This window comes from Nycticebus coucang, chromosome 2 (genome assembly GCF_027406575.1).
Source record: "Nycticebus coucang isolate mNycCou1 chromosome 2, mNycCou1.pri, whole genome shotgun sequence".
NCBI lineage: Eukaryota > Metazoa > Chordata > Mammalia > Primates > Lorisidae > Nycticebus > Nycticebus coucang.
In genome coordinates this window covers 37554002-37577517 of record NC_069781.1, presented here as the reverse complement: position 1 = coordinate 37577517, position 23516 = coordinate 37554002, and the positions used below count along the sequence as shown (strand labels likewise).

General features: G+C 44.1%; 1 protein-coding gene across 9 annotated transcripts in view; it reads left to right on the top strand.

The window, feature by feature from the left end:
• The window catches only part of INVS (inversin), a 214831-nt gene that overhangs the window by 159541 nt on the left and 31774 nt on the right, over positions 1-23516 (top strand). For 7 of the 9 annotated variants that reach the window (XR_008375330.1, XR_008375335.1, XM_053567537.1 and 4 more), the window contains 5 exons: positions 6065-6327; positions 12279-12996; positions 17003-17232; positions 17952-18026; positions 21318-21465. Coding sequence is in view for 7 of the 9 variants with exons in the window: in XM_053567537.1 (XP_053423512.1) it covers positions 6065-6327; positions 12279-12996; positions 17003-17232; positions 17952-18026; positions 21318-21465 (1434 nt within the window). In the remaining 2 variants the exon portion in view is untranslated. Of the gene's footprint in view, positions 1-6064; positions 6328-12278; positions 12997-17002; positions 17233-17951; positions 18027-21317; positions 21608-23516 lie in introns of those variants that run through there. The other 2 variants (XM_053567538.1, XM_053567535.1) reach the window with 1 other exon arrangement.

Genomic DNA, 23516 nt, shown 5'->3' with positions numbered 1-23516 from the left:
ATTCTGTGCGAGCTAGGTTACACGACTTTGCTCACGGGTGCTCTTCCCTCTGTCTGAAATAATCTTCTTTCACTTTGCTCCTTTCTCATTCTCCACATGTAGACTTTGCCCCTTCCAGTTTGATTAATGACTGCCTCTCTCCTCCCACAGCTCTAGGTAGACACCTCTCTTGACACTCATCACATCTGAAACTACCAGTAATTGTCAGTTTCTTGAGAGCAAGGGCGGTGTGTTATATACCTTAGAGCCTTAGAGCAGCAGTCCCCAACCTTTTTGGTACCAGGGACTGATTTCAGAGAAGATAATTTTGCCAAGAGCCAGGGGGAAGGGAGCATGGTTTCAGGATGATTCAAGTGCATTTCAGCTCCACCTCAGATCATCAGGCATTAGATTCTTACATGGCGCTTGCAACCTAGACCCTTCACCATGCACAGTGTACAGTAGGGGTCCCCAGGGTCCTGTGAGAATCTCATGCCACTGCCGTTCTGACAGGAGGACTTCAAGCAGTGATGGAAGCCAGGGGGATCACCGGTAAACACAGATTAGGCTTTGATCACTTGCCTACCACTCACCTCCTGCAGTGCGGCCCTGTTCCTAACAGGCTATGGGGGGGTGGCAGGACCACAGCCATAGAGTATTTGGGGCATGGTACACATTGAATAAATAGCTGTTCAGTCACTGTTCCTACATAAGCCATTGATCACTCTAGGCCTTAGTTTCCCCATCTGTCAAATAGAAGGGTTGGACCCAAAACTCTCTTAGATCTCCTTCAGTCTTATGATAGGAATTTCTCTAAGCGCACTGCTTTAGCTTGTTTGCCTTACTCAAGATACGTTTATGTACCACTTACCCTCACGGCACTCTCACACATACATTTGTGCATTTGGTTTTCCAACTTCCTGCATATTGATCATGAGCAAATTACCATTACAAAAGTTCTGTGTTGTGATTAAGGAGAAACTTAAGAACAAAGGGGTGTTCACCACTGTACTTGAAAAATGATTCTGTAAAACTCTTAGACCCAAGGTGTTCACAATTCTTACTCATGCCAGATTTGGAGAATATTGAGAACAGCAAACTTCAGGTAAATACCTTATTTCTTGTTTGGAAGAGATAGGGAAGCCTAGCCAAATATGTGATGACTCATTTGTTTCTGGGAACCAAAAACATACCCATAAGAAACTGGGGCCACAGTTTGAATAATTTGGATTTTAAGCATTACATTACAGAGTATTAGGGTGAATGTTTTATGAATGTGTAGGAAATTATTGTAATGGCCCCCTTATGATTCATACTGTATCAGTTATCTTTTGCTACATTACAAATTACCCCAAAAGTTAGTAGCTTAAAACAGTACTCAACATTTATTATCTCACAGTTTTGGTGGGTCAGGAATTTGGGAACAGCTTATCTATGCATTTCTGGCTCAGGGTCTCTCATGCGATGAGAATCATGATGTTGATTGGAGAGTTTAGGTCACTCAGCCTAAACTGCTATGGCATTCTAGCTCACAGCAACCTCAAACTCCTGGGTTCAAATGATCCTCCTGCCTCAGCCTCCCGCCACAGTGCCCAGCTAATTTTTTCTATTTTTTAATAGAGGTGGGTCTCACTTTTGCTCAGGCTTGTCTTGAACACCTGAGCTCAAGCAACCCTCCCGTCTCAGCCCACCAGAGTGCTAGGATTACCTTGCCTGGCTTGTTTACTAAAGTTTACATGTAAAATAGGTCAAGTTTAGAATGTGGTCCACCTTAAAGATTAAAGATCCTCAACATCCCATAATAACTTAGAAAAAAACACTTAAATTTGGGGACAATTAAGGATTAAATGCTACATTGAAAGCTAGTTTTTAAATGTTGTCAGTAGTTACTTTGATGTGATATACCCACTTTCTACATATGACCCAATTTATTTTCTAAGAGATGAAAACAGATTGAATGAAATTTTTAAAAATAACAGCTATTGTTCTTACAGGGGTATTTGCGAAACTTGGTAAATGTAGAATGTAAATGTTTTGGCACAGTAACTGAGATAACGCCGGAAAGGCTATGTTAACCATTGTGATAAAAATGTGTCAAATGGTCTATGAAGCGAATGTATAATGCCCCATGATCATATCAATGTATACAGTTATGATTCAATAAAAAAAAAAAAGAAAAAGTAAAAATAACAGCTACTGAGATGACTTTTACTGGGAGAGGTGAAGCAGCTGATTCTGTGTTGGCTTTGTCTGTAGTTTACCATGTAGCCTTAGGTAATTCACTTACCTCTTGCCTTAGTTTCCTTTTCTACCAAATAAGGATGTCACCCTCAATAAACTGAAGTTTCTTCAAACTTTTTTTACGAGACAGAATCTCACTCTGTTGCCCTGGGTAGAGTGCTGTGGCATCATAGCTCACAGCAACCTCAAACTCTTGGGCTCAAAAGATCCTCTTGCCGTAACTTTGTGAGTAGTTGGGACTACAGGCGCCTGCCACAAGGCCCCCTTCATTTTCCTTTTTTTTTTTTTTTTTTTTTGTAGAGACAGAGTTTCACTTTATTGCCCTCGGTGGAGTGCCGTGGCCTCACACAGCTCACAGCAACCTCCAACTCCTGGGCTTAAGCGATTCTCCTGCCTCAGCCTCCCGAGTAGCTGGGACTACAGGCGCCCGCCACAACACCCGGCTATTTTTTGATTGCAGTTTAGCCGGGGCCGGGTTTGAACCCGCCACCCTCAGTATATGGGGCCGGCGCCCCACTCACTGAGCCACAGGCGCCGCCCCCCTTCATTTTTCTATTTTTAGTAGAGATGGTGTCTCTTGCTCAGGCTGATCTCGAACTCCTGAACTCAAGGGATCTAACCCACCTCAGCATCCCAGAGGATACATAATTGCCAGTTCTAACACCATTTGATTTTTTTCCCCAATCATCCCTATTATTACATCCAGAACCACGGCTCTGAAGAACTTCACAGTCATGGGCCCTGTATCACCTGGAAGATGTTTGTTGTTGTTGTTTTCAATCCAAGCAGACAAGGAAACTTTATAAAATCATTTTTCTGGGATTGTTCATCAAGTCAGTTCCCTAATTTCAATAAGCCGAACCAAAGCAAAGCAGTGACTGGCATTGCTTCTTTAGTTCTTTCAGCTGTTGTTTAAACTGTACAAATTTTTCATTATTTTGAAAGTCTGCATCAGAATTCTTGTTCTATAAAGCCAAAAATTTCTTCTCCACCAATACTTTTAAGTCTGGTACTTTTTCTGGATGTTCTTCTTTTACTGTTATAGAATCCCAGCAGAACATCGAGGGGAGAATGGGATGTAAGGTGCCGATGGCACATCTGAGTGGAGAACGTCCACTGTGTCATGGAGATCATGGACTCGTGTGTAGTTCTCAGATGAGAATTTCTGAGTTTCCACAAGATCCAGGGCAACACTAGAAGCTGAGTCCATTCCAGAGTTGATGCATACGTGGAAGTTTTTCAACAAGGAGAATAAGAAGAATTCTAAAGAATAAGAAAGCAGTTTAACCTGACTTGGAATGGGAACTGGAATGCCCTGTCATCTTGAAATTATGACCTGGCTGCCTGAGTTATCTCCGTGTGGCTGCACCCAACTTCCCATATCTGGACCCCAACTCCGTTTCTCAGGCCCTTGGCCTACTGCTAAAATGGCAAGTGTGGCTCCTAACCTGGAAGATGTTTTTTTTAATGCAAAATGCATCGATTAAAGAAAAAAAAAACAGTAATTCTATTCACATGCTCATAAGTCTAATTCCATATTCAGATGATTACACTCTTTTTCCTAATTCTACTTAATTCTACCAAAATGAAAAATCACCTCCCTATAAACCTCCTCCTCCAAAGAAGTCTCCAGAAGGCAGAGCCCACTTGCTTTCTAGACGTCTTGATTGCCCTTTTAAGGCGAGATTCCCTGTTTGTCTGGTGGCTTCCTTTGTTGGAGGCCCAGAAAAGTCTACAGTGACAAGATCTGTCCAAGGGATGATTACATAGTGCCTTGGAATTCAAAAGGAAGGTTGTTTAGTTTCCTAAAATGAAGAGAAATGACTGCTCAAATAACAAAGTCTGATTTATGACCTCAGAGCCCCTCGTCATGGCAACGAGATCCATGAAGATGCCAATTCAGACAGCCACACGCATGTGTCTGTCCAAAGGGCCAGTATCTTTGTCTTAAAGCAGCTCTGTTGTCAGTGCTGCCTGCCAGGAGCAAAGCTATTACATCAATTAGCAGCCCTTCAGCTGCCCAGGTGCTTCCACCTTTTCTGAAAAGCAGCCTTCTTCCAGACAGATGCACTGATACAGCACCTGCTCGCATCCACGTGACACTCAGGCATGGCACTCTACCAGGGGCAAGAAAGTGAGACTCTGTCTCAAACCAAAAAAAAGAATCAATGACTGGGACCTTGTTCTTGATTACTCCAGACAAAATTAATGACTATCTCCTCTCTACAAGCACGTTAACATTTCTTCCATTTTAAGTTAGGTGTATTTTCCTAGCTGTCCTTTCTGGGTAGAAGGTTCCTCGGGGGATCTGAACTTCACGGTCCCGATTTCTGTTTCCTCAGTGCCCAGCAGAGGAGAATCTCAGAAAATAAGTTTTTTTTCCCTGTCTTTCCCTTGGAAATCCCTATGAATGAATGGCCTTGGTCAAACAAATCCTGCCCTCAACTCAGCCTCTTCATCCTCAGGCTCCTCAGGCCTTTCTGCCACCTGCCTCTTGCTGCTACTTATCTCTAGACCTGGCCCTCCTTCCCAGCCCTCTGCTGTTACTACCCAAGGGTTGCAGCCCAGCCACCAACTGCTTGTGTATGATTTTTGAAAATAATCCTAGCTTTTGGGCCTCAGGTTTGACTCAACTACAGCTCTCAATATCAGCATTGCAATTTCCATTTTGTTTTATTTTACTTTTATTTTTATTTTATTATTTTATTTTTGAGATAGAGGCTGTCATTGTCGCCCCTGTGATATCATAGCTCACGGCAACCTCAAACTCTTGGGCTCAAGTGATCCTCTTGCATCAGCCTCCCAAGTAGCTGGGAGTACAGGTGCTTGCCTGTACAATGACCGGCTATTTTTTAGAGACAGGGTCTCGCTCTGGCTCAGGCTGGTCTCAAACCTCTGAGCTCAGGGCAATCCCCCCATCTCAGCATCCCAGAGTGCTAGGATTACAGGCATGAGCTCCTGGCCCATTTTATTTTTTTCCTAAAGGATAGTTTTCTTCAGTCCTCAAGGACTCAACTCCCTACATGGGCTTTGATGGAGGTCGTGGGACAGCACCCCCAGGTCTAAATCCAGGTGGGGGTGTTTAGTCCTTGCAGGCTTCCCAAGAACGGTTCCTGACGACCTTGCTGTGGATGGCACAACTCACATAGTTATCTAGCTTGACACAGAGCTCGGGAAGCGCATAGGCATGGAAGATGCCCCACTGTGTTCCGAATGATGACCTTCTTTACGGCTGTGTCTTCAGGCAGGCCTTGGCACAGTCCCTGCAGTGAACAGGCTGCACGTGGCCATGGCACTTTTGGGCATTACATTGTTCCTTCTTTTCTTGGTCATCTTGGAAGTGAGGATGCGGAAGAGCTACAAGTCATTTTTTTATGTTATCATTAAGGTTTGCCAATGGGCTGTTTCAGTAAATCAGAGTCAAGGTTATCCCGACAACTGTCATTCTCAGTTACATTCTGATACGCTTTCTAGAACAGGAGAAAAAAGCATAGAGTTTCAGGCAGCTCTAGGAATGATACACAAGCTTGGGGCACACACACCCTTGGGAATGTGTTATATTTTACACAAAAATGTTGCCTGGTTATCTGTCATGTGTGTCTCCATAGTGCAAAGATTAATCTGTAATATTCTTTTTGTTTCCACCAGCTTTTGAGCTATAAGGCCTGGTATAAAAAAGATGGTTTTTATTTTATCTAGAGAAAAGACTGCTCCTGGAAAATGCAAATTTCCAAATATCTCCTGTGATGTAGTAGCTTTTCTTAAATTTAAACTTCTCTCAGCATCACTTGAGCAAGTGATACTCTTTCAATTTTTTCCTCTTCCTCTTTGGCTTTGCTTCCAGAAAGCGGGAGGAAGAAAACAAGCGAAAGGAGGCAGAACAGCAGAAAGGAAGGTGGAGCCCAGAAGCCTGCAGGTCCCCAGCCCTCCCCAGGCTGCCCAGCACCCAGGATGAGCCCCGCAGGCAGCCTCCTGCTGACAACATGGCCCCCAGCCCTGGGCCGGAAGACCGTCGAGGGTCTCCAGGAGGGTCTCTAGGCAGGGATCCCCAAAAGGAGCAGGGTGTTTCCTCAGACTCACAGGCAACAAAGTCCAGAAAGCCAAATGGTAAGTGTTTTGCCTTTGCCATCCGATGCCGGTCGTGGACTAGGGGCTCTTCTGATTAGTGTATTTAGACCATTTACATTTAGAGTAATTATTGTGTGTGTTAGCATTTAAGTCTGCCATTTTGTGATGTGATCTCTGTTTTCCTCTGTTTCTCTTCTTATTCTGTGAATGACTTCAACACTTTTTAGCCTCCCATCTTGATGGATTTACAGTTTGAGTGTGCCTCTTTCATGCTTGGTAGTTCTTTTCTTTTAGCACTTGAAAAATATTGTGCTACTTCCTTCTGGTCTTTGTAGTTTCAATGAGAAGTCCCCTGTCATTCAGATTAGTGCTCCTCAGAATGTTCTTCCTGGCTCGGCACCCGTAGCACAGTGGTTATAGTGGCGGCTGCATACACTGAGGCTGGTGGGTTCAAACCCACCCCAGGCCAGCTAAACAATGACGACTGCAACAAAAAATAGCCGGGCATTGTGGCGGGTGCCTGTAGTCCCAGCTACTTGGGAGGCTAAGGCAGAGAATCGCTTAAGCCCAAGAATTTGAGGTTGCAGTGAGCTGTGAAGCCACAGCATTCTACCGAGGGGGACATAGTAAGACTCTTGCCTCAGAAAAAAAGAATGTTCTTCTCTAACACGTCATTTCTGTCTGACTGCTTTCATGACTTTTTTTCCTTTGTCTTTAATTTTCAAAAGTCTAATATGATGTGTTTTGGCATGAGTTTTTGCACTTTATCCTATTTGGAGTTTGCTTACTGTGTCAGGGTTCCAGTGACCACTCCCAGGTTTGGTAATTTGTGAAAAGGACTCACAGGATTCAGCATATAGTTGTACTCACAGCTATGATTTATTATAACAAAAAGACACAAAGCAACATCAGCAAAGGGAAAAGGTACTTGGAGCCAAGTCCAAAGGAAACGAGGCACAGACTTCCAAGAGTCCTCTTCCAATGGCCTCACATACAACACAATTAATTCTTTCAGCAACAAATTGTAACAACCAATTAGACAACCTTTTGTCCACTAGGAAAGCTGGTACAACTCCAGATTTTTTATCAGGAGTCAATCCCATAGATATCCTCCGCCTAATACATGCCAAAATTCTGTCCAGACTCCCAGAAGGAAAGCAGGTGTTGGGCACGAGTCGTGTTGTTTGCACAAAGCAATGCAAACACATTGAGTTCACTCTTAGAAGTTAGAGAATGGTGGGACCCTTCCCAAAATCTAAGTGCAGGTGCCAACACAGTAAAAAAGGCAAATGATGTCTTAATATTATTCTGAAAATAGTTTTGACCTTGTGGACTCTTAGAAAGGGTCACTTCGTTCAGGATTTGGACAATTCAGATTGTCTCACTGCACCTTAATTTCCTTAGCTATAAAGTAGGGTGTACATTCTCTACCCTGCAAGGTAGTTATGGATAGAAATAAAATAATCAATATAGAGTACTTATTATAGTCCATGACCCACAATAGGTCCTCAGTAACTATCATTATTAAGCCATACAGCTAATCTAGCCAGAATAACTACATAAAAATACACATAAATGACCATAAACATTCCTGGAATTTAAAGTTATAATCCACTTTACAGTGACAGTGTGTCAGCAAAGCAACTCCTAAGGAAAGTGTGATACTGTGTTACATGCACATCCATTTATTCTTTAATTAGGCTCCACATGTTTAAACAGTCATTATTGTTTCTCATGATTCTATAGAATGGTTGGGCTTTTCTGTAGTTTTCACCCACATTCAGGTGGAAAGTCAGTTGAATCGCATGGTCTCAGACAGACTAACTGAACGTCTAGCAGTTGATCCTGGCTGTCAGTCCTCCAGTAGACTAGACTGGCTTCCTTACATGGTGGTCTCAAGACAGAATTGCGTTCTCAGAAAGCAAAGGCAAAAACTGCATTTTTGAAACGCAGAAAAAGGCACTTTTGCTCACCACCTAATGGTGGTCAAAAGAAAGTTAAAAGGCCACTCTAGACACAGTGATGTGGAGATACAGTTCCGCCTCTGTGCATCCTAGGATGGGGGGAATTGGGGCTATTAAACTATCTATCGCAGTTCCTTTTTGGTCACAGATTATTCATATTCCTCCCACAGGCAAGATATTCTAACCTCTATCTCAGAACCCCAAAATCTCATCCTGATTATCACATCATACTTGAAGTCTGGGACCTTGAGACTTGTATCAGGTCCAGATGTGGCTCAGGTTCCCCAAGCAGGACTTTACCTGACTGAGAGACACGCAACCAAAAGACACATTACTAACCCCTCCCCCACATCCAACAAGCAGTGGCGAGACGGGAGCAGAAAACCACCGTAGACACTCCTGTTCCAAAAAGGGGTGGAACGGGAGGCACATAGCAATTCGGAAAGCCAGTGGGTCGGTAGGGCCCCTACTCTGAGTTACGGAACATTCCTTGATTCGGGTCTCGTGTATTCCTCTGCGGCTTCTTATTTCATGGTTCTGGCTCTAGCTCAGCTACCTGGACTCTTGGCTGTGTTCTCTGGGAACATAAGAAATGCAGCTGAGTAGCGTTCTTCTTCTGTTTTCTAACTGTAGGACACTGGAGACCCAAAGGCTTCTTTTTGTTTTGAAAGCCTCACCATTTTCGCCTGGAGATTCTGAGTGACACAATTATCTGAAAAAGCTCACGAGTTTCCTGTGAATCCAGTTGGGTTCGCTCCATGTTCCAAAAACCACATCCATAACTAATTTTCAAACCACATCAAACTAATTAGAGTGGCTCAGACTTCTGTGGAAAAATGTCCTTGAAATTCTTAGAAATTGTTTTGTCTAGCTGAAAGGGCCCACTATGCACTACCTTGAATATTTTTGAGCTCTTAATAAAGGGTCCTACAACCATACTATTGATCTGATTTTCTTATCCTGAGGCCTTATCTTACAGTGGGACTCTTACTGGCTTGAGAGATTAAAAATGTTTAACAGTTTTATTTTCTAACCCAGCACATCCTGGGTTCTTTATTCTTCCTCTGAATTCTGCTTACAAACTTAGTAGTTCTGTATTTTCTTTCTTTTTCCCAATACTTCATCATATGCAGCTTAAAAAGCAGTTGGTTTCTTCTGGATTCCACCTGGAAATCTCCTGTGCCATATCTATGAGTTCATTAGGTATATTTTCTACCTTCTAAGTTACTGCAGGTGAAAATTTTGCCAGTTATTCTGTCACTGAATAACAAGGTTCACCTTTCTCTAGGCTCCAATAGCAATTTTTTTCTCTGTTATTCTCACCTTCACCAACATTCTCTCATTGCCTTCCCAGTTTCTGTTCACCAACCAGTCCCAAAGTGTATTAGATTTTTGTTAGCACAACACCTGTCTTTTTAGTTGTCAGTTTGAAATTTACTCTGTACACCAAGAATTACACTTAATCACTGTAACTTCAAATGTACAATGCTAATAATTTCCCTAATTCAGTGCTCTCCAGAGCAGAGAGGAGAGAGCACAGTAACTTCAGACTTCTTACAACTACACAGGTGTGGTTCATGTCAGCCTGCTTATTAGAAAACACCCTGAGACATCACCCTGAAGGCAGTCAGATCTACTGCGGACATGACCACATTCTGCTGGAGTAGCCTCACATCCATAGTCTTTCACTTTCTAATAACCAGTCCTTTCTTTAATTACACTGATGCTAATAAGACCTCCTCAAGGTAATCCTAGTACATGATTTTATGATTTTCAAGCCATACTATGACTCATGAAATGAAGTTAGTGGATTGAACCAGCATATTTTTATGATATAGACTATAATAGAAAATATCAAAGTACACTGTAGAGTAAGAGCTCTGTTTTGGTTATGTCTGTGTGTGTGTGTGTGTGTGCACATGCATGCATATGAGTAAACTGGGCCACATTGTAAGATTTATGTCTTGATATAGGACAGTGTTGAAGTGTCCTAAGTTTTTCCTAAGTTACTGTTCTAAAACAACATCACTCGTTTGAGGATGAGAAGTGGTGTCCTGAAAAGAGACCTTTGTGAAGACCCAGATTCAAACGCACATGTAAACCAGACTTTGGGAACAGCCGAAAGAAAGGAGGATGGTGAGACTGCTGTAGATGTAAGGAAAGAGAGCTCCAGTTTCATGGGCAGACTTACCCTTATTCGCCTAAGAGTTGGAAAATAGGGAGGCACTTCTGGGAATCAAGACTAACCATTGCCTAGAGCCTCACTAGCATGGTATCCTTAGGAGACACCAACATAATTGGGCAAAGGACCCTATTAGCCACTTTATAAAGAAAGGCTTCAGCTGCTTCAACGTCTCAGCGGTCAGGCCATGTTGACTCAGAGGGTGAGCACTTCAGCAAGAACCCAGAGATGGGAGATGCTGACCCCTTCTTTTTTTCTCCCATTCTGTTTCATAGAGAATGTTGAAGTTTGAGAGTCTTCAGAGAGCATCTAGCACTGCCTCCCCAAAACAAGGCAGGAAACTGAGGCCCACCAATGGGGATTTGTCCAAGGTCTCCTAGCAAGTCAAGCAGTTTTTACCTTCTCCATCATAATTCTTCCTGTTTGTTGTTTACCTTGTGTGCAAAGCATACTGGCTAAATGTACAAACTTTGGAATGACACAGCCTAGGTTCACATTTAAAGTCTACCACTTACTAGCTATGTAATCTTTAGCAAGTTACTTTACCTCTCCAGGGCTCAATTTCTTCAATTATTAAAAATGATAGTTGGACAGCACCTGTGGCTCAAAGGAGTAGGGCACTGTCCCAATATGCCAGAGGTGGCGGGTTCAAACCCAGCCCAGGCCAAAAACTGAAAATGAAAAAAAGATAATAATGACTGCCTTAGAAAATTGTGAACATCAGGCGGCGCCTGTGGCTCAAGGAGTAGGGCGCTGGTCCCATATGCCGGAGGTGGCGGGTTCAAACCCAGCCCTGGCCAAAAACCAAAAAAAAGAAAATTGTGAACATCAATGAAAGAGCCCATACAAAGATTTAAGGACAGTGCCTAAAGCACCCTGTAGATGTGAACTGTCATTATAATTAACCTCATTGTTTCAAATAGGGAAATGGAAGCAGACATAATCTTAGAAAGGTCACTGTGAGAGACTCTAACCCATCCAGAACCTAGGCTGTGACAAAATTCCTTGTCATTTCCCAAAGGTATATCTGCCAGAAAGCAGATTTCTTTAGTTTCCCAAAGGTATATGTATTTCTTCAAGAGTCCCGGCTTCATAGTCTTGAGTCCAGCTAACTGGACCTGCAAGGCCTCATTTTTTGTTCTTATCTGGATGTTAAAACACAACCAGGTATTTAATAAGGCTGTCCACTGCCCACTCAAATATTACTCCATGCCTAGAAAGTTGTTTTAGTCACATACTTTTACTTACTGCTTTAATTTTCAGTTTCTCTTTTTGGCTTCCAGAGAGTTCTTTCATTTTCTTAAAAGCATGACAGTGTTTTTAAAAGGATGTCCATTGTATTTCAGTCAGCATTTCTAGGTACTCATAGTGAAAGGCTTTCAGCTGATCTATTATGTGGCTAGACATAGAAGTTAAACAGTTTTTGGCTGGACACGGCGGCTCAGACATGTAATCCTAACACTCTGGGAGGCTGAGGTGGATGGATTGCTTGAGCTCAGGAGTTTGAGACCAGCCTGACAAGCCCATCTCTACTAAATAGAAAAACTAGCCAGTGTTGTGGCAGACCCCCGTAATCCCAGCTCCTCAGGAGGCTGAGGCAAGAGGATCGCTTGAGCCCAAGAGTTTGAGGTTGCTGTGAGCTATCACTCCATGGTACTCTATCCTGGGTGACGGAGTGAGATTCTGTTTCAAAAAAAAAAAAAAGAAGTATAAACAGTTATTTTCCGAGTCATAATTGCCACTAATATGTGACGCTATATGCTAAGTCTGAATATTTTATGTGAACAAATTTTCCTACTGTGCAAGTTTTGGAAACTAAATATTCTGCATTTTGTTTCCCTAAGAAATATCCAGAGAACTTTCTAAAGGCCACTCTGCCAGTGTCCACTTCAGACCCAAGGAAGGCAGTGATGAAAACAGGCGTCCAGGAGTCTCCTCTATTGAGAAGTCCAGAGGTGGGACGGCTGGCACTCAGCGGTGTGAAAAGGAGAAAGGCTTCTTGAAGCAGCCCCCCTGCATTAGGGTGGCCAGGCCTGATGACAGAGGAGAGGACCCCCATCGGGCAGTTGCAAGTCCCCCACAGCAGGATGGGCACCGGAAGCCCAGCAGGTGGCAGGGCACGGCACCCACGGCCAAATGTGCCCCTCAGAAAAGGCGCGTTCAAGAGCTCAAAGGAGGAAGGTGCTCCCCAGCTGGTTCCAGCCGGCCTGGCAGCGCCAGGGGGGAGGTGGTCCATGCTGGGCAGAATTCTCTCCAGCATCGCACACCAAGAAACAAAGTGACACAGACCAAGCTCGCAGGAGGGGTCTATTCAGATTTGCCACAGAGCACAGAGGAGTTGAGGTCAGGAGCCAGGACAATGGGGACATCTGTCCTGTCTGAGGACATTCAGGTATCTAAGGAGACTAACCCAGCACCTGGTCCCCTCTCTGTGCAAAGTGTGAATATTGACCTTCTTCCTGTGGAGCTCCGACTACAGATAATCCAGAGAGAAAGAAGTAGGAAAGAGCTGTTTCGCAAAAAGAACAAGGCGGCAGCAGTCATCCAGCGTGCCTGGCGAAGGTAGGAAATGGAGCTGCTGCAGTGTCCTTGGTGCCTTGGTTGTTCCTGGTAGCCCTGACCCAACACCTGTTTTCCTAGTGAACTTCATGTGGAGCCTACCCATGAAATTCACACGTGTGTAGAGCCATGTAATTCATATTGTTTCAGCTATTTGGAAGATGCCTTTGCCCAGAAAGATGGGAAAGTACCCAGGACAATGTAATGTAAAAGCCCTGGGTTTGTAACCATGAAGCTTAAGGTTCAGGTAAAGCTTTTTATGTGACTTTAGGCAAATCACTTGGCTTCTCTGATCCTCAGTTTCCTATAAAACAGGATTTACTAAATGTCACTTGTCCTGTTTATATGACATGTTGCTAGAATGAGAAAATAATGCATGCTTCACAAATCCTAAAGGCCTACATACAAGATACTATATTTTTCTTCTTTTTATGTCTTTACTACCCAGGTTTTAGTCATATTCCAAATACCTAAGCCAAGACCGGGGTTGAGTTGACCAAAATGTCAACCTGTCTGAGCATCTGCCAAGCTCAAAAGTGGAGCAGGCTCTGGAAGTGGGGGTGGTTGTCCTAAAAGACTGACAGTGTCCTAGTATGGTAGAGACAGTTACCCCTAGGGGGTAATTAAGGGAAGACAAGAAGAGGCCTTTGCTACCAATTTGCACGTATCTCATAATCTCTTTCACGCTGTAGGCTCACTAGGGCCTAAATCTAAATTGGGCCTGACTGTGATGATGTTGTCCAGGGAAAGGCTGAGGCCATGCCCAATAGGAGGCAGTTATGTGGCTTCCGTTGCTGGGGAGAGGAAGACTGACAGGGGACAGCATAAGTAAATCACTGCAAGAACAAGCATGCCAAGTATCAAGGTCTGTCAGGAGAAAGAGAAAAAGGGAGCTGAGAGACCCTAACAGTGGCAGAAAAAAAGAGAGCAAGGTAGATTCTTTGGAGGTCCAGGGAGGTCTCAAAATATGCCAAAGACTGTCTCACCCAGTGCCTTGTGATCAGCTGTGCTTGCCCAGGCATTGCAGTAAAGTGTCCTTGTGTCTGTTCAAGCTCTCAGCCATTGACTAAGTCCTCTCTCACACCCTGTCCCATTCGATCTCCCAGCCACACCAGGAAGCCATCATGATAGGTATTAGTATCTCTGTTTTTCAGACAAGAGAGGAAAAATAATTATCCTTGTGAGCCCCTGTCTGACTCGAATCCAAGGGCCTTCCCTCCCACGATCAGTGAATTGGTTTTTGCTGTGGTCAAGATAGTGCAGATGGAGGCGGGCCTTGTGCTCTTAGCCTAAGAACAGGCTGGATGGTGCTCACACACGCCCAGGTCCCACCTGGGAGCAGGGTGATGTTACTACCATCGCTAATATGGGTGTTTATTGGGCAGTTGTGGCAGAAACTGTTCAAAGTAGTTTTTTATATATTAACTCATTTATTTACCACAAAACCCTCAGCAGCTCTCATCCCCACTTCACAGACAAGGGAAATGGAGCATGGAGGTTAACCAACCTACCGTTACAGAGTTAGGATGTGCCCACGCTGGCTATGAGCTGAGACAGGCCTCTGAAGCCTCAGATGGAGTGGTGCTCCCCTTGGTTGGGAGCTGTGCCAGGACATACACTGGCTGCCATCCAGAGAAACTTTTGTTAAGTCTTTTGGCTGAAGCCTGGGACCTAAGCAAGCCAGCACAGTTGACCACATCAGGCCCTACAGCTGCTGCATAGCTGAAATGTCTCCTTCTGGCTGGCTGTTGACTCCTTTGAAGAATCAGAAACTGACAGGTCCTGTCAGTAAGTGTCCAGAGGAGTCAGTGAACCTTCAGTCATTGCCCTGAAGAACAGTGGGCTTGTGGTGTAACACGCACACCTGGGCGGGCAGTGCTACAGGACGTTCTGGCTGTGCCATTGTGCAGTTCAGAGGCCTGGGGACATCGACTCCCAAAGTGCTTATGGGATGCCGCACATTGGGGAAAGCCACATATTTGGTGAAAATAAACATTTTCACTGATTCTGTTGTATTTTAACTCCTTTCCATTTTAACTAGAGCCCACAGCATTGTCCTATAATGGTGTGTCTGACACCAAACCTAAGGAGCGGGAGGGAAGGGTGGCTGGGCAGTAAGTGCAGGCTGTCGTTACAGGGGCGCGTGAGGATGGGGACCGGGGGCGGGAAGGTACACAGGGACAAGGTGGCAGACTCAAGCTTGGCCTGGAGAAAATGAAACCTAAAATGAAGTATGAGTTTTATTCCCAATTAAGACTTGTCCTTTTTAAAGATTGAAACCAGATAGTGGACAGGCTGAGCCGCAAAGTTGCCATGGTTAAAAGCAGTTGCTGTGTAAATACTTCAGCTTTACCTGAACATGTGCAGGCTCCCGCCCTGTCAGCCCTCCCGCAGCACGTTCTGAGGTGATAAGCAAGGCTAGGCTGAGCCAGGTTGGGAAGGGACTAGTGGACAAGTGAGGATTCTCAACAAGCCAGCAGACTGTGTGTGTTTTCCTTGGGAGTAGGAGAACGGAGGATGTTACTCTGACCACAAGGACCACTGTGTCCCCTGGATACCAATTCACACTCCCAGTACCAGAGCTGATTTGGTAGAAACTGTGCCCACTGAAAGTGGAAACTGCTCACAGCTTTGGCCAATACTTGAGCTACCCCATGAGTCCTCCCCCGGTTAGAGCACAGGGTATCGAAGACACTCGGCATCTCAGATGGGAGAAACTGAATTACGGAGGCACAGTGCCTCATCACCCTAGCTTTTCTCTGCAGCTGGCTTTGGGGAAATGCGGTACACATCTGGTAGAGGGATGCCAAGGCGTGTTTCCTCTAGGAAACAGAAGGATTATACTGGGTGACTTGAATCAGCCTGTGGGAAGAGGCCATGCCACACACTGCAAGGAGCCTTTAGCAGACTTAGGATAACAATTACCTCTCATTAGGTGTGTTGTAAAATCAAGCATGGGGCTGGTTGCTCTCTGCAGCTACCTGTAGGCTCACCAGTAATAAATACAGTTATAGATTATGAACACTGATGCAGCTTTCCTTTGGAGGTTCCCCCCCCCCTTTTTTTCATACTTTCTAAGGATGAATCTTTGGTTTCAAAACAGTTGTGTTCAATAATAAGTTTGAGAGTTCCTGTGGGATAAAAAGGACCATATAAACCCTAGATGTAAACATAGCCATCGTCCTCCTGTCCCTCCCCACTCCAAGACCCGCCCTGTATAGCAGAATGATCTTAGGAAAGCACAGCTCCTACTTTTACTCATCTTCTTAAAATACTCAGTGGGTCCCCCGGATATACAGAATGCAGACCAAAGCCCACAGCAGCATCTGGCTGTTGGGCCAGACAGCCCTGGGTTCAAATGTTGTTTTCTCCCAGCTCTGGCTGTGTGACCTTCTGCAAGTTACTCAGGGTTTTTGCACCTCCTAAGGTCTAGTTGACAGGTGCAAAGTGCCTTGTTCACAGCAGGCCCTCAACAAAAGCAGGCTCCTTCCACAGTGCCGCTGAGCACACAATGCTTCCACCACATCACACTACTGGCTGCTCATGCCAGTTCTGCTGCCCAGAATGCACATCTCCACCTGGCACAGACAGTAGCCTGGGAAAGCCTCACCGCACTGCCAGCAACGGTCAGTCCTGCACGCACTCGCATACCCTTTGGAGTATGGGATGTGGAGTCCACATCCTTGCTCCTGGATGGTACTCCTCATGCTGCACTTCCTTGTTACACCTCAGCCTGCCCCACTGGGCTGTGAGCTCCACGAGGGCAAGGACTCCTCTGATTGAACCCTAGATCAGGAAGTCATTTGATGATGTAAAAAGATAGAATTCAACATTGCACATGTTGCCACTGATGTTACAATTGGGAGCCTTAATGAATCTCCCAATTCAGCAAATACTATTTCTGTTGCTTTTAGGAACCTTAAAAATATTTTGTTTTCTCCGTATTGTGACATTAAATCCTTTGCTATCTTCCATCCCTCCCCAACTCCCCACCTACCCCCACCCCCAGCTACCAGCTCAGGAAGCACCTGTCCTACCTCCTGCATATGAAGCAGCTTGGAGCTGGCAACGTGGACAGGTGGAACAGAGAATGTGCGGCATTGCTCCTCCAGGTGTGGAGGAAGGAACTGGACCCAAAGCTCTCCAAGGCCACTGCAGTGAGCAAGGCCCCCAGAAGTCCATCCAAGAGCACCTCAGACACAAAGGCCACCAAGCACTCAGTGCTCAAACAAATCTACGGTAATTGTCACCTGGGAGTTTACAGTTAGCACCCACAGAGAGTGCCACATCAGAGTTTGAGACGACCCTTAATTATACGGCACAAACCTCCAGCAGGACAAAAACTTTCTTACTCTACTGTCAAGCACCAAGACAATTCTCAGTACCATTTAGTGCCTCCCTTCCAGCTATCTTGGGTCAGAATCCTGGTTTTCTGAGGCATTCTGGCATCTCCAGGACTAAAAGCCTCACCTTTAGACCTCTCCAGACCCTGTTTGGGTCTCCCTTTACCTCACCCATTTGAGGGACTCAAGACTTAGCTAGATTCTGCCTGCCTCACTTTGGCCCTTCCTGTGCAAAGAGTAGAGGGTTTCCCTTCTGTGAGAATGCCCCAGACCCAAGCACTACAATAAATACTTGTTCAGCAGATTAACTGCTGGGATTTGAACATTTTTAGCTCTGGAAAAATTTTGCCATCCAAATGAACTCAGTAAAGACCAAGACTGGCTAGCTCCCCAAGAGAAAGAAGTTGAGCCAAAGCACCTTTAGAAAGATCTCCTGCAGTCCAGGGATAAAAATCTTAGGATTCTTCCCTGGGCCTGCATGGTTCCACACCATACCTAATTTACCTTGGCAGGCACCTGCAAGCTCAAGCCCTTGCCTTCATAAGGAATTTAAGACTTGGTCAGGCCTCAGCTGTGACTGGTCAAAGATAAATGACAGTTGTTGGTTAATTTCAGGTTGTTCTCAAGAAGGGAAAATACGTCATCCCCCAAGATCTTCAAAAACCCCTTCTGTGCTGCATCTCAATTCAGGTAAGGCAGCCACGGCCCTGGCAAAGCAAACAGAACATGGGGAAGCAAACAAGGCGGAAGACACGAGAACCGGCATGGCCAGGGTTTTCCAGTGCAATGGTCTCCAGGTTTGGTACCCGCCTTTCATAGGATCATTACTGCAGTCAACTCCTGTCTCCATCAAAGGCAGATTACTTTCACAGCCAAAAGCTATCGTTATTACTAACATCATCTCCAGTAAAAGCTGTAAGTGGGAGCTGTTACTGGTCACTTTTACATACTTGTTCACATAAAGGGAGAGAGGTGGAAATGCTGTCATTCTTCACAGGAATACTTTGAGAATCATTTTCCCACTTAGGTATCACATTAAGATCCTTCATCTCCTTCCCCAAGATGGGAAGAGCACCAAGAAGAGGACACTAATCTCCTGTCCAGCTCAGCCTCAACTGTGCACTTTCGCTCACATAGGAGCAGCTCAGGGAGCTTTCTTCCCAGTCATGGACAGTTACTTACAGTCTCCTCATTCGTGCCAGCATTAAGTGTGGGTGATAAGTTCAGTGCTGTCAGCGGCTAATGCCAGATCTGGTGTTGCTCATGGGTGACTATGGCAACAATGTGCTCCCACCCTTACAGATTCACATAGTCACCCTGCAGGAGCGGAGTACAGCTGGGGAGGTGAGCAGTGACTGTCAGCATGAACTTTAACATTCATTTAAGTTTTGATGAGGGGAAAAACCTGGAGGTGGGGGACAGAATACTGCCAAATCTTTAATAAGAGTTGGGTAACTCATGTAATATAGGCAGGCTGATCAGGGAGTAGTGGGTAGGATAGTTAGAAACTTTCAAAGAAATCAAGGCCCACAGTTTTATTAGGGGTGGGGGGGAGATCTTTCATTATACCTGCATGAATTGAATAATTTCAAAATGTAGCTCCTAGAGAAGCATTTCAGTAATCGAATACTAAGATAAATTAAGTCATCAGATAATTTTTCACTTTGGCTTAAGAGAAAAACAAATCAAGGACTACCATAGATCTTTAAAAATCTTTAGCAATATAAAAGTTTTCAGTTAAGGGATTCATACAGGACAGAGTAAACAAGTTCATAGAAATACTTAATGGTGTTTTAGCCCTTCCTGTGAACAAAGCAACTTATCTATCCTACACATATTTCTGACTGGTTTGGAAGGTATGAAATTGAATAAGGACAACATAAAGAGAATCTTTTCCTAACTCCAAACTTAAGGGAACACAAGGTTTTGTTAGGCCAAATCCCACCCACATTAAGCATTAACCTATTCAGAAGGCTGGTCAGACACAGGTGATAGGTACAATTTAGTAGGAGCCTTATGTGTACAGACACCCAGTCCGTGATTATAATTAACTTCCAGGACATGAGCATAACTTGGACACGCACAGGAAATGTGGAGTCACAGATACCAAAGTGAACCAATAAGAAGACAGCATTAACTCTGATCTTTGGCTTGAACAACAACAACAACAAAAAAAACCGTTCATTTTTGCTTTGAGAATTCCATGGGGTTAAGGACTTTCTGAAAAACAAATCAGTTTGTTGGTCACTGTTTTATTCAGTTTTAGAAAACTGCTTGACACACTGTAGATGCTCAAAAATTTAATAAATGAATTGCTGTTGCTCCTACTCTCCAATTTGGGGAGACAACCCCCCCAACCCTTTAACAGTGCTTCACCATTTAAAAAGGAATAGGCCAGATACAGTGGCTCACACCTGTAATCCTAGTACTTTGGGAGGTTGAGGTGGGAGGATCATTTGAAACTAGTCTGAGCAAAAGTGAGACCCTGTCTCTACAAAAAATAGAAAACTTTAGCTGGACTTGGGAGCACATGCTTGAAGTCCCAGTCAGGAGGCTGATAGGAGGATCACTGGAGCCCAGGAATTTGAGGCTGCAGTAAACTATAATGGCACTACTGCACTCTAGCCCAGACAGTGGAGCAAGACTTTCTCAAAAAGATAAAAGGCAAGAAACAAAAAGATGGATATAGCAAAATGACAGCTTCCTTGCACCGTTTACGTGCATATGGGACAGTGAAACATTCCCTGCTCGCTTCAGTCTTCACCTACTCTGCAAACCTCCCACCAATATCAGCAAGTCTTCTATTGATAGATACCTGGGCCCAGCTCTTTAAAAATAAGAGAATTCCCTCTAAAATTCCATTCCACTGAATGGCATAACCACTACTCAAGTAGTACAAGTACAGTAATGGTACGCCCTGTATGAATCCAAGATATTCCTGATGCAGACAGCAACCCAATTCAAGACAGTGAGGGCAGCCAGAAACATGACCAAGTTCCAAAAACAACAGTTCATTTTCAAATAATTTTGTTGAAGTAAAAGTGAAGAAAAATCAAGACGAATGTTTGCTACTTTTAAAAACTACCCAGCCTAGGGCGGCACCTGTGGCTCAGTGAGTAGGGCGCAGGCCCCATATACCGAGGGTTGTGGGTTCAAACCCAGCCCCAGCCAAACTGCAACCAAAAAATAGCCGGGCGTTGTAGCGGGCGCCTGTAGTCCCAGCTGCTCGGGAGGCTGAGGCAAGAGAATCACATAAGCCCAGGAGCTGGAGGTTGCTGTGAGCCGTGTGACCCCACGGCACTCTTCCGAGGGCAGTAAAGTGAGACTCTGTCTCTACAAAAAAAAAAAAAAAAAAAACTACCCAGCCTATTTGTTTACGTGCTCCACAGCAAGTGGCAAAATTTAGCAATGTCTTCAGCAAGGTTTCTCCATCATTTGGGGCCTTGGTATCCTCCATCTGTCAATCACTAATGTTTTCTGACTGTGGTACCCTACAAATTTGTTAATTCAAGTCATAAAAAGGCCTGAAAAATCCATTTGAAGTTTGATGTCGTATTGGTCTATCATCCTTGAGGCTCTGACTAGTTTTGAAGCATTGTTGAAGTTTTGTTTTCTGGAATGGACTATTGCAACATATGTGGAATAAGAGTTAAAAGATGTGTTAGGTGATTATGTGTTATGTTGTGTAAGAAAGAACAAAGGAAAGAAAGAAACTTTAGTTATTCCAGACAGACTGAGGGACCGGATTCCAGTCCCAGCCCAAGCCCCTGTGTGCTCCCAATAAAGTCTCTCCCTTAAGGAGATGTCTGTATCTTTTGAGATTACAGAAAATGCAAGACTAATAAGCCATCCTCCCTCTACAGTAACTGGCTCATCACCCCAGGGATAGCTCAAACCCAAATCCAGTTTTTCCTCACAACCAATGAATTCTTCCCTTCATCATTAAAATTAATAACCTGAATATCTATTTGTTTTTAATAGTGAGCAACTTGCAGTGCATACATCTCCTTCATAACAGTGGAAGATCAAAGAACTTTTCTTATAATCTGCAATCAGCTACTCAATCAAAAAACAAAACAAAGCTTCAACTGCCTGTGGAGGAAGACTGTGTTCGAGGAAGCTGGAATCGGTAGTGCAGAGTTCTGCTTCTCTGTTTATTACCTTTTACATCTTGGGAAAACTTATGGGGTAACTCAAAGAAAATGTCAGAGGATTTTCTTTCTGCTATTACACAGTACTGTTTTGTAAGCCATCACAGCCTGCACTGAAAAGACCAGGAGACCACGGCCTGGCTGGCTGCATTCACCTCAGTCCAGATGGCTGGAAAGGAGAATGAGCAATTAGCAGTGAAGTCTAAGGAAAACTAAGAACATAAGCACTAAAAGGGCTGCTAGGTTGGGGTTTCTGCCAGCTAGCTGGTACAGACCTGGTTTCTTGGCTCAAGTGATGAACCTAAAGGAGATGGGAGCCTGTCCCACAGCAGCCTTATTTCACTACTTTGCTGGAATCTAATACAACAGACATCAGCAGACATCCTCACTGTGCCTTCAACATTATTAGTATTAAATTTTAGATCAGAATCATGACCCAGCGTCTGCATTTAGAAATTGTCCATAAGACCACAGGTGTATTTTTTTGTTTTGTACATGTTACATAGTTCCCATATTGGCCTCTGAAGGCCACATGTCCTCTGAATGGCTTTCTCACTGTTGAGTGTGGACAGCAGCACCATAGCATCAAGGCGTCAGTCAGGCAGTGTTTATGTAGCGATGTGCCAACGCAGGCCTCAACACCCTTGTATTCTCTACAACTTTCAGAAGTTAATGGTCTTTACAAAATGCTCTCCCTATTAGTAAGGAAGATTGTACTGACTATTCACCTTCTAGCTCTCTAAGAACATCTGGTTTAAGTAAAATCCTGATACTGGACTGTTTCACATTTATTATTAATGATGAGGCTGCTATGGGAGTATAGAACGTCTGACAATTAACTTCATGAACTCATCTTAGGGTCACTGCTACATATCTGGCAGCGGAGTATCACTACAGTCACTGTTCTGGGGAAGCTATGCACCAATCCCAGTGCCTGGTCCACCCTTCAAGCAATTTTGTAACTCTTTCTGGAATGGCCATCAGAGCTGTTGTACACAGATTACCCTTGATGTCTTGAATGTCATCAAAATGTCTTCTATATTTCCTTTATCGTCAGGTAAAGAAAAAAGTCACTGGGGGCCAGATAAGGTGATTAGGGAGGGTGTTCCAATAGTTGTGTATTTACTGACTAAAATTCCCCCAGACCATGCTGCGTGAGCTGGTGCGTTATCATGATGCAAGAGCCACACCTTTCTCATGTCAAGATTTTCCTGTTACTCTGTTTACCTCACTTCTCAGTCAGCCAACAATTCTGCTGCACAATTTGACAAATTTTGCAATGTTTTTGTCAGTTTTGTTCTTGCTGCCCTGACCTCTCTTCATTGGTAACACTTTCTCTCCTCTCAGAAAAATGTTTAATCCATTTGTACACTGTAGTTTCCTTCACGGCATTATCCCCATAAACCCTGCTTTCACTTCTAATCAATAATAGAAGTAAATAAATTTAATATTTAATAATAAACTTAACATTAGTTCTTGCTCTAATTTAAACTCTGACATTCTCGCAACATATAAAAACACTCAATGATAGAACACCACTCAGCACTGCCACACAGTGACATCAACACAGCTGTTGAGGCACAGATATATCAAGGTTATTAGACCTTATTGAGTTGTTTGAACAGTGCTGCTGGCATAAACGCACAGTGGCAGGTTCACGAACTTACCTGTCAGACTTCATAAACACAAGGCACAAATAAGTTATATGGCTCACAAATATTTTTAGGGTTGCTTCCATTTTCTTAGTACTGTGCTGGTAATGAGACTTACGTAACCTGAGGCTACTGTCAGTACTCAGCAGTAAGAAAGCCATTCATAGAGACTTTCAAAACACAAAGAATGAGGCTTGTTTAGATGGGATTACAAAGATTCAGCTGATTTCCCCATAAATAACAGAAGGCACCACAGTATCACTAGGTATTTTCTAATACCTAGCTCCTATGAAAGTGTGCTACTACCCATAACCACATATCATTTGTTGTGAGTTCAGGAAGCCAGCCTGCACATGAGTGGGAATGCCCAAGCATTA